Below are 11,524 nucleotides of genomic sequence, written 5' to 3'. Positions count from 1 at the left end.
GCTAGATTTGAAAGGTTAAAGTAAAAGACAGAAATGAGGCATCTATTTTCAAAATCCTCTCATAGATAATGGTAAAACACGCAACCCTAAATTAAAACACACGCACACACACACACACACAGAGAGAGAGAGAGAGTAAAATGGAAGGTTATGGAAGTAGATAATTAAGCATTCCTAAATATTGAGTAAAAAAGTGTTACTACCAATATTTATGCATAAGAAGTAAAGCATCTCTACATGAACATGGGCTCTTCCCAGGCTGGGAATATGTTTCACAACACATATTTGGAGGAGAAGAATGTCCCTAATAGCCGGGCGCGGTGGCTCAAGCCTGTAATCCCAACACTTTGGGAGGCCGAGGCGGGTGGATCACAAGGTCGAGAGATCGAGACCATCCTGGTCAACACGGTGAAACCCCGTCTCTACTAAAAATACAAAAAAAAAAATTAGCTGGGCATGGTGGCGCTTGCCTGTAATCCCAGCTACTCAGGAGGCTGAGGCAGGAGAATTGCTTGAACCCAGGAGGCGGAGGTTGCGGTGAGCTGAGATGGCGCCATTGCACTCCAGGCTGGGTAACGAGCGAAACTCCGTCTCAAAAAAAAAAAAAAAAAAAAAAAGAATGTCCCTAATAACTTTTCCCATGGTGTCAAAAATAGGTTATTCTCTCATGTTCATGATCTTCTTTCTGCTACCACCATTCAAGCTGTAGGTACCATGATAAGTGGGACCCACAAAACTCTACCTGGCTGCTTCCCTTCCTCAGATGTCCATAACCACCTATTATTGGCTCTGAAGTCTCTTGCAAGTTTCCTTCATTCATTTCACTCCCCACCTGGAATATTCTTCAAAATACAACTTCTAGATCTTATCATTTGTTTGACAAATCACTAATATAGGTCAAAACTTTCTTTTCCTCCTTCTATTTTCCATTTGGGAAATACAGTTTGTTTGTTTGTTTGTTTGTTTGTTTGTTTGTTTCTAGGCTAAGTTACCTGGCTGTGGTCAACAATAACACCAGTGGTTTTTTTTTTTTTTTTTTTTTTTTCAAGACCTCCTGGAAAGTCAGTTATCTCCAATCCTGTTCTAAGTAACCAATTTTGATTGATTCAATTACAACAGAATCATTGTATTGATTTCAGCGCAGTATTTCAGGCTGCTGAAACAAGTTTTAATCTAGTTCGTATTCATAATCATATTAGTGATAGCATTCCTCTCAGAGATGTGTCACCTGCCAGAAACACAATATAATATAATGGTTTCATTTTCTAGCTCCAGTATCAGAGAGACACGAGTTTAAATCTCACCTTGATCACCACTAACTTTGGATTTAGACAAGCCACATTAATTTTCTAAACCTCAGTGGAGATAAAAATAATAGTAACTATACCAAAATATTATTGGATTACATAAGAGTCATCACGAAGGTTTTGTAGATGACTTAATTCATAACACATGTTCAGCCTCAACTATTATTTTTATTTTGAGATGTACACATCCCCTGGCCTCAAAAAGAAATAAGATATTCATCACATAATACATAGAAAAGAACAAAGGCTAGAGCTCTCCTGCACTTTTTTAGAGACCTCCCTCCAGGTCAGCACTTTTCAAACTACAGGTTAATGAATGAGAAATTCATCTGGTGAGTTATAAATGAGACTTTTTTTAACTAGAATAAAATATTTTTTTAAATGAATAAAATAGAACAGAACAGAATGTATCAGAGTGCATTCTTCTATGTTGTTGCATATGCACAAACCTACGCACATGAGGATACAACAGAAAATTCATTTCTTACTGTGGGCCACAACAACAACGTAACAACAAAAAAAGGATTCGAAAGCCACTACCCTAGTCTGATTCAGAACTATTAATATTAAAATACATTCCTTAGCAATGATAACACTATTTAGGAAAGACATCACTGCCCTCTACTGGAACTCTTGGATTTCTCACAGAAAAGAAGAGCAGTCAATTAGCCTGTCTTCTCCTTATCCATGTGACCTCAACCATCCTCTCACCTACCCTGTCTGGAAGTTCACCTCAGCGAGCCGCATCCCTCAAGCTTGTGTGATATCCTGGAGAAGGAGTCAAAGGCAGCGCTAGAAGTGGCAGCTCGGTTCTCACTCTTACAATCATTTTGAAAGCACAGCATCCTTCCCTCCCAGCTGCCTCCCAGAGCCTCCACTGGGAAGCCAAGCCAAATAACCCCATTGCGCAGTCCCGGCCACACCTGTTATATTTGATCCGGCACCATGGCAACTGGGCAGAATCCCCACCATCTAAGCAGCCATTTCTCTCTACTTCTCTGGGGAGATGTCCCTTAGAGGAAGGTGAATGAAGTACACATTCCTAAAACCAGCACTTCCAGCTACCGTCATCCTCCAGCCCCCTGAGTTCTGGAATAATCAAATAGAATTCGGAGAGTGAGGGGGTACACATCGGGAAATAAATGCTGTCCCACCCAAGAGGGAAGACTGCCAAGTGAAAGGCCCAGTAGCAAAGAGCACCCCTAACATATACACCCTCCCACTTACACCATGGGACCCAGGAATAGATGTGCTTACTAAGAATCTACTCAATTCCGCTTCAGTGTGACAGCTACCACCAATTGAGTATTCACAGCAAGCCATCCATGCATCTCGTCTCAAAACTCTGAGCAGAGGAATAATCGAAGCTTAAAGAGATAAAGCAAGTTGCTCAGGTCACTCAGTGCTATACAGGAGGGGTAACTTCAGACCCAAGTGTCCCTGAATGCAGGACCAGGGTGCCCGGCCATGCCTCTAGGTTTGGCTTCACTTCTCAATGTCAAGATTTATAATACCTCCAAAGATGGATTTGCTTTAGCCATTTCCTTGTCTTTGACATAAAGAAGTCTGATATAATTCTGACAGCACTGGGCTCAGGAAAGTTAATTAATTTGTGGAAGGTCACGCAACTAGTAAGAAACAGTTTCTAACCCAAGTATGCCCAACTCCAAAACACATTCCATTGCCCCCACCTGAGCGACCACCTGAGTGCAGAGCCCATTCTCCTGAATTTCTTCCTTCTTTGCTCCTTGTCCACACATCACAATGGGGGCAATTAACACGAGGAAAAGAGACAAAAATTGTCAAGATCATGAAAAACAAGGAAAGGCAGAAACCGTCACAGAGCAGTGATGCCTAGGGAAATACGGCAACTAAATGCAAGGTGAAATCAGAAGGAGAACATTAGTGAAGACTCGGGATAGCTGAATCAAAGCTGAAGTGTTTTGCTGGAATAGCCACGTCCGAATGGGTTTTCCACCCTCCCCACTGCTGCCCTAATCTAGTCTCATGCTGCTTCCAGAATCATCTTTCGAAAGTACAAATCTGACTATGTTTCTTTCAACTGCTTATAACCCTTCTGCAGCTTTCCCTCAGCCTCCAGGTAGAATCCAAACCTTCTTTGCTTCCCTGAATCTGCTCCAGCCTCACTGAACTTCCTGCTGTTCTCAGAAATCATCACGCCCTGCCCACCCTCCGGACCTTTGCTTGACACATGCACTGTCTGTCAATACCAATCTGCTGGTCTGCAGTTAGAATTAAGTAGATCTCGCTTTCAGAACTCAGTCTGAATGTCATGTCCTCCAGAAAGCCCTTCCTCATGCCGGTAACCCTATTGATGCCTGGTAAAGTCCCCTCCCCTCAGTGCCCATAACATCCTGTAATTAACTTCAATTACAGTGCTTCTGATACTGAATCATATTACATGATAAATCATTTGCCCCTTTCTTGTGACCCAGCTGCGTCCCCAATTCCCAAGGTGTGTGCCCAAACCTGGCACTGAATGACACTGACGTTCATGGAAAAAAGCTCAGTCCTCTTCCCTGCTTACTCCATTTCTCTGAGTGCGCAAGGAAAAAGTGGTTGGTGATAGTCTGTCATCTATTCCCTCTGCCACTTATTAATCTCTCTATTTTCAGGCAATGCCAGATAAGGCCTAAGCTAGGTGCTTGCAATGAACAACAGGACCTAACTTGAAGTGAATGCATTGTTTTGCTTTCATTGTTTTTGCTGTTATTTATGGAATTGTGTTTGTGGAAAACAATATAAGTTTTTCTTCTATATAGACTAGTCAGCCTTTGTAAAAATGTTCATATGAGTAAACGAAGTAAGTCAATTTAGGAAATGTTTTGCAAATGGCTCTTTGAATGGTACATATTGTGATAAATGCATGCATACATACACACACGCATACATATATACGTAACAACTGTGACGGTATCCCCAAACAGCAGAAATCCTGTCATTTGTGCAACTAAGTCCTTGAGTCATGAGACCATAGCCTCCCCCCACCCAACACCAAGTACTGCTGTCTGTGACACTAACTACCAATGTGTCTGGGAGAAAATTACCCTTCTGCTCCTCAGTTTACTGATCTGTAAAAAGAAGAGAATAAAATTGGGCTATAAAAATATATTATTTCATCTCTCCAATACTGTTTCTCATCCTGTTCATCCAGTATAAAAATAACATTACTGAAAAGAAACCCAAAGCTGAGGTTCTTATATCAGAGGACAAATATCTGAAGTGTGTAGAGGTTAAGTGACTTGCCCAAGGTCACACTGCAATTTAATGTCAAAAACAAGACCAAAACCCAGGTTCCCTCTAGTGATAGGCTCCCCCAGTCCCCATCCTAACACCCTCCATTCCTGCATATTTCCTTCCTCAAATAAACTGCTGCCAGATGAGCTGCATTATATTGACAAAGAGGAAGAAAATGAACACACACACATACCTAAATATACAGAGGTACAATATAAAGGCATCTTAATATAATGGAAAAAGCAAATAAGAAAAGGACAAAAGCAGTATTGGATTTCCGAATGTTAACACTGTTGGACAAGGAACTAGTATACCTGAAAGCTGAGCAAACATGTTACAGGGTTTTCCACAATGTTGCAATGCCCTCCTTGTTCTTTATTTAGATTAGATGTAAGGAGCCAGCAGCCACACAGCCCACATAAGTTTTGAGGGGACAATTAGAATAAAGAAGGTAACTAGATCATCTTTGGCTATGATACACTTATTTTCTAAAAATGTTTAAGTAGAGACCAGATCCAATCATCACTTTACTCTCCATGGATTATGAAAAAAAAAAATGGCATCCACATGTTTCCAAAGGGAATAGTTGGCCCACATTTTAAAAATGAAAATTTTAAACACTTTTTAAAAGAGTTTTAGCAAGTGATTTACATATAGAACATAGTAATTGCAATTATGTAGCATAATGTTTTTCTCATTTAAAAAAAAACTCTTACCCTTGTCTTTGGAAACATGCTAAACATTTTAATAACTAACCTGGTTACAGGTGAATTCATCAGATTTACAGGAATATCAAAGTGCACAGAATCAGAACATTTTAGCTGAAATGTCCAGTGAAATGTAAAATGGATAGAAACAATGCCTTTCACATATGTGTGTTTGTTTGCATATGAAAATGCATATGTATCTTTGCAGCAATTGAGAAAGATCTGTCCAAACAGAAATTCAAGTCAGAAGACACACAAGTTTCAGCTGATTATAAGGCCCAGTAGAAACCAAGGACAGATGTGGCTGCTGGGGAGAGGAAGAATCATATTAAGTATAATAACATCCCTCTGTGCTCTTCATCCATCAGCCAATGTCAAAAGACTGGTGCAGTTATGGGAACCGCTCTTTCAGAGAAACAGAAACAAATCTGGCCAGAGGAGAGTGAGCAGTCAGTGGGAAAAAGGAAGGAATCTGTAACCTGAGTCAGACGGGGAATGGCCAGTGGCATGGGGTCCAGGGCTGCATGAGCCTTCTTTAAATATATGATGTGTAACTGTTCTGGAATGCATGTGCCCCTGACTGTCTCCCAGGAATGTTGTTGAAAGGGCTCTTTACGGGAGATTAGACCGAATAGCCTCAACCGCAACATCCCTCCCAGCTTGGGGCTTTTACAGCTTGTGGTGGGGGCAGAACTGCATTTATTCTACATGGTCGTGGATTAGATAATTTCACTTCCTTCCTGGAGAAGAATACTTTCTGGAGTAGACAGCCTTTTGACAACCAACTATGTCTCTAAGAGAAAATACGTGCCGATGCACAGACAACGTTGGTGACTAGAAGATGCAATGGCAGCTCAACTCAACGCTCCCATCTCACACTGCGATACAGCCAACCATCTGGTCAGTCCAAGAAGCTGGAAATCAAGGGCAGATGGTCTGATAATAAAAGCTAAGCTGATGGCCATCAGATGGAGGGAATTATGGCTGGTCTCCTTGTTTGTTCACACAAGGAGCAAGTTTGAACCCCCTGCATCAGGTTTGCTTGAGTTGCTTGCTAAAAATGCATGTTCCTGGGTTATATCACAGATCTACTGAATCAGAATTCTTAGAGATGGAAACCAGGAAGTTGATGTTCAACAAGGTCACCAGGTGACAGTTCTGCACGCTGTCAGAGGGCTCTTGTGCTGCAGCAGTTCTTCCCAGACTTTAGTGTGCACTGAAATCACCAGGAGAGCTTGCACGGGTCAGGGTTCCAGCATCCAGAAATTCTGATTCAGAGACCATAAGTGGGGCCCTAGAATTTTCATTTCAAACAATCTCACAGGTAATCCTGATGCTGCTGGCTAATGGCCCGTGATTTCAGTTCACTGTCTTAGAGAATTCCTGATTTCATTATCAAAGAACTCAGATACTGTGGTAGGTCGCTTCTGAAATGATCCCCAATGATTCCTCACCATCTGGTATTCAAGCTGTTGGTCAACACTCCTCCTCTTGTGGGAGTTGGACCTAGTGACTCACTTATTACGAAGTGAATAGGCAAGACTAAGGAGATGTCACTTCTGTGATTAGGTTATAGAAAGACAGTGACTTCCTTCTCTCCTGCTCACTCTGGTTCTTGCTCCTCCTGTTTGGTCCCTCTGGTGAAGCATGGTGCCATGTCGTGACCGCCCCGTGGAAAGCCCCACATGGCAAGCGGCGGTGGGAAGCCTCTGGCCAACAGCTAGCAAAAAGCTGACTCTTCACAAAAACTGAGTGGGTGAGCTTGGAAGCCAATCCCTCTCTAGTTGAAGTTGAGCAGCCTGTGGGCTCAGCTAAGTCATGCTTGGATTCCTGCCCTACAGAAACCATGAGATTATAAGCATTATTTCAGGCCACTCAGTTTACTCCGCAGTGATAGGTCATTAATAGAGGTGCTTTGTAAAGGAGCTGCCCTGAGATCAATAAGATGCCTTGTAGCTGGGCATGGCGGCATGTGCCTGTAATTCCAGCTACTCAAGAGGTTGACACAGGAGGACGGCTTGAGCTCTGAAGTCTGAGGTTGCAGTGAGCCCTGACTGTACCACTGAATTCCAGCCTGGGCAACAGAACAAGATGCTGTCTAAAAAAAACCGAAAATGACCCTTCAAGTCCTCCATCTCATCTGTCCCCATTGCGGATGAGACAAAATGTGTGTGTAAATATAACTGGCAATATTTAATCATATACACTATTTATATGTAATGTGTGTCATAATTTTCTTAACACTCAATTTCCAAGCCTCGGCTCTTGGAAAGCTTCCCTGGAGTTTCTGGGAGGTTCTCTGTGGGAACACAGCTCTATGGCAGGAGGAAGATGGTGAATCCAAGTCAGGTTTGCTGCAATTCATTTGGCCACGCTGAGGCTGTGCCTTTCGAGCTTAGAACCTGCTGAATTCTCTTCTGCCAATCCTTGTGAGCACGAGGAGTGATACCTACTTTGGTTCTGAAGAAAGAAATGGAAGAAACTACAGGTTCCTGCACTGGCAAGGGGAGGAGGTCTTTCCCTGAGAAAATCGATGAAGAACACAAACTCCAATCTGCTTGCCTTTGCACCAGTGCAGTGACCCATTTCCTCACTAGGGGAGGAAGGAAGATTCCCAGAGGGCAAGATTCCTCATCTTCTCCAGAATTACATGTGGAGAAAGTGCTTTTCAGAGGCTGTTTGTGTGGAAGGCAACAATCAACTGGTAAAGACTCCAGATGCAAAGCCCGGAGCCAGGAATTCTCATCGCTGCCCCATCAGATCTTTCTGTGGCCTGCAATGAGCCACTCTGCCTCTGGACTTCATTCTTCTCATTGTAAAATGAGAGGGCTAGGCCAGGTAGAGACTTGGTCCCTCCCAATGAGTATCTAAGAATCTAGCGCAGGGGGCAGAGTCTGACCTGCCAAATGTCCAGAGACAGGACAACTTTACTCAGAGGGCCAGGCCACCACCACTCAGCCACCGTGCCCTCTCTGAGGAGCGCCCAGATGGGCTGCTGTGCCACATGGGGCTCTGGCAGATGTTGTCCAGCCTGTTCCTAATGGTGTCCTGAAGCTCCTCGTCACCCAGCAGGACAGCTGCTGCCAGGGCCAGCAGGAAGTACTCAGTGGCATCGTGGGCATCCTAACCCCATGGTATGGGGGCAAAGAAGAGACAGCATTAGCAACACTTCCAGGACAGGCTAGGAGGCTGTGCTGGCCACTCTAGCTTTTTTTTTTTTTTTTGGCCCCATAGTCCATCCCAATCTCCTGAGTCCTTAGGGGGGCTCTTCTCTCCCTCCGCTGCGGTCCTCGGGACATCGCTAATCACAGTGCCTTCCATCTCAGGCACAGAGGTGGCCCCTTACTCAGGCTTGGCCAATCGTGAAACATCATTGCCCTGGACACAGTGCTTCAGGGATGTGCACATGACCCAAACCTGACCTATGTCTGCCACTCCCTGGGACTTTTCACTGTGACTCAATAAGGAAAATGGTCCCTCTCAACTGGCAGGTTCGGAGGTGGACTTGAACCTGCCAGTAGCTAGAAGGGGGAAAAGCCAAGAAATGAAGCAAAATAGAAACATACAGAGTCAAGGGGTACAATGAAAGCTGGGGAAATCCCTGATGACAACTGAGGAACAGGATCCAGAGCTATCTGCAGCTAAATCTGTAACTCAGCTCTCACAGTCTTCGAGCCAGTCAGCTGCCTTTTCTGCCTAAGGAAGTTTGAATTGAGGTTTTTCTCTTTACAATCCCTAGAGTTCTTGATTGACATGATCAGATCACACACTTTGCCCCTGGGAGCTGTGGGGCAGAGGCAAGATGACTAGAGGGTCCTTCACAAACCACCCCCCGACCCACCACCTCCTTCACCCTCCCTACACAGTAAAGATGAGAAACAGATGCTTCTTTGGGTGAGACTCAAGAAGGCTGCCTGGTTTCCATTAACCCTCATAAGTCAGTAATTAATTCAGGCCAGAAGCAAAGTCTGGCAAATAAGGAAAGAACAGCAGAGCTGCCCTGTGGATTCCCTGGGGCCAAACACAGGAGTGATTCAGAAGCTGCTATATTAAGAGATTAAGGGTTGTGCTTCAGGGGACAGGGACCTCTGGTAAATGGAAGCCAAACCTAGGGAAACAATATGAAGGTCAGGGTTGTAACAGAGAATTGCAACCAACACAACTCTAGAAGTCACCAAAAAATAAGAAGTTCTGGGCCAGGCATGATGGCCTACACCTGTAATCCCACCATTTTGGGAGGCTGAGGCTGGTGGATTGCTTGAGTCCAACAGTTTGAGATCAGCCTAGGCAATACGGCAAAACCCCATCTCTACAAAAAATACAAAAATTACCCAGGCATGGTGGTGTGTACCTGCAGTCCCAGCTGCTAAGGTCTCAGCTCACTATAGCCTCCATATCTGGGGCTCAATCTTTTGAGGTCTTCAGCAGGACTAAGTGGGAAGAGCCTCCACATCCCCTATAGAGCCACTACTCACCCTGTGAGACAAGACTCGACATCTTGACTCTCTGGTTTTCTCAACTCCACCCCAAAGGCTCCTCACTGTCTTTGGGTCAGGAAGCAGAATGGCTGGGTGGTGGCTGTCAAGAAATCTTGGAAGTCTGGCTCTTACCTTCAGCTGGCAGAAGGTGAGTTGGCCCAGGCGATAATACACCTTGGCGTAGTACAAAGCCTCCTTGGGACTCTGCAGCCAGGGTGGACAGAGGGACAAGGTCTTCAGATAGCAGTCCTCAGCCATCTCATACATGTGTAGGGAGTAGTACACTGTAGCCAGGCGGTGAAAGGCCACCAGCTCCTGCCTCCGATCTCCTAGGAATTAGAAGACTGACAGAGATATCCTGCAGCCAACACTTTCCTTCATTTGTTCACTCATTCAATCCATAAAACTTTTTGAAGGTCTACTGGATGTCAGGGACTGTGCTGGGATATAAGGGAATAAGACAGAAGATGTGCCTGTACTCATAAAGCTTATTGTCTCACATGACAGACATTCCTTAAATAATCCCACAAGCAAATGTAACATAACACCTGCCATACATGCTACAAAAGAAAATGCAGGGCTCTGTAAGAGTAACTAAATAGAGGATGGGTGCCAGTCAAGGTTTCCTGGGGTGATTCCTAGAAGAAAATTTTCTCCTTATTGCAGATGCTACTGTAATGTAGGATTCTGGGAAATAATTCTTTTTAAACCCTTGTAATGGGTCATAGTGACAAGATTAGCTTGATGGAGTAGCTAAGTTTGCAATGGGTAACTCTCTCTTCAGAGAGTTATCTTGGGTACCACCACGTAGCAGTCTCTTCTTGGTCCCTTTACCCACTCTCAGTCTCAGATAAGCTACAGACACCTGTTCACCCTTAAACCATGCTTTAGAATGTTGGTTTCTAACAGGTCTATGACTGTTTGCTGGATTTGTTGTTTTAATACAGAGCAGCCTTTTACAGAGAACAAAGGCTTACAATCGTATCTTTAAAATATTTTCAAGGTGGCTGTTGGATACCATCTAAAAACATCACTTTTAAGCTTCAAAGAGCCAAAAGCCAAAATTAAAAGAGAAAGTCTAAGAGAGAGAAAATACTCTGATATGGAAAAAATCAGCCACAGGGGAGGTACATGTATAAAGGATACATGCAACCTCCCTTCAGCTCCCGTCCAGTGAGGGATAAAGCACTCAAAAGAGCTGCCGGGGGCCATCAAGGCCTTCGCTAAGATGAGCACAAAGTCACTCGGATGAGGTCTTATGCAATAAGGAAAAAGGTATGGAAAAGAGAGAAAGAGCTCTCAAGAGTGCAATTAGACACAATAAAGTCCAGTATCATCCATATTAGATGCCCTTGAAAATGCCCAGAAGTCCTTTCTGGAATCATCATAGAATATTCCATTTACCCTTACATCTAATCAAGGCTTCTCTAATCATTCCTGCTTTTCTTCAAGCACCAACATTCAAGTTGAGGGGTTTTAAAATCTTTTTTATTTTGCCGTTTGTCTGTTCCGGTGACTTTTATTGTTTCCCACTAGCTTTTGCTATAAACACAAGATATTCAGCTATGTTGCGAGTTAGGGTAATAGGAACCCGACCTTCATTTACATTTCCGCTTCATAGGAAAATGTGCTTTTACTAACTAGGGTTTTATTCCCTGACAGTTGGACCCGGGATTCGAACCCACACAGTCTGATTCCAGAGCCTGTGTTGTTATTACTTTGCTCTCTATCCTTGACTAGTCATCCCTCCCATTCAACACTCCCGACAGTAAAG

The 11,524-nt window shown here is 43.8% G+C and overlaps 1 protein-coding gene across 2 annotated transcripts in view; it reads right to left on the bottom strand.

Annotated features, from left to right (window-relative positions):
- Positions 1–359: 359 nt before the first annotated feature.
- The window catches only part of SH3TC2 (SH3 domain and tetratricopeptide repeats 2), a 67,195-nt gene continuing 56,030 nt past the window's right edge, over positions 360–11,524 (bottom strand). For both annotated transcript variants that reach the window (XM_003933998.4, XM_074379569.1), the window contains 2 exons: positions 9,883–10,079; positions 360–8,395 (listed from right to left, as the gene is read on the bottom strand). In XM_003933998.4, the coding sequence (XP_003934047.1) occupies positions 8,204–8,395; positions 9,883–10,079 (389 nt within the window). In that variant the 3' untranslated portion in view covers positions 360–8,203. The remainder of the gene's footprint in view (positions 8,396–9,882; positions 10,080–11,524) is intronic.

Source organism: Saimiri boliviensis, chromosome 1 (assembly GCF_048565385.1).
Source record: "Saimiri boliviensis isolate mSaiBol1 chromosome 1, mSaiBol1.pri, whole genome shotgun sequence".
Classification (NCBI taxonomy): domain Eukaryota; kingdom Metazoa; phylum Chordata; class Mammalia; order Primates; family Cebidae; genus Saimiri; species Saimiri boliviensis.
Note: the sequence above shows the minus strand (reverse complement) of the source record. Positions and strands in the feature narration are given on the sequence as shown.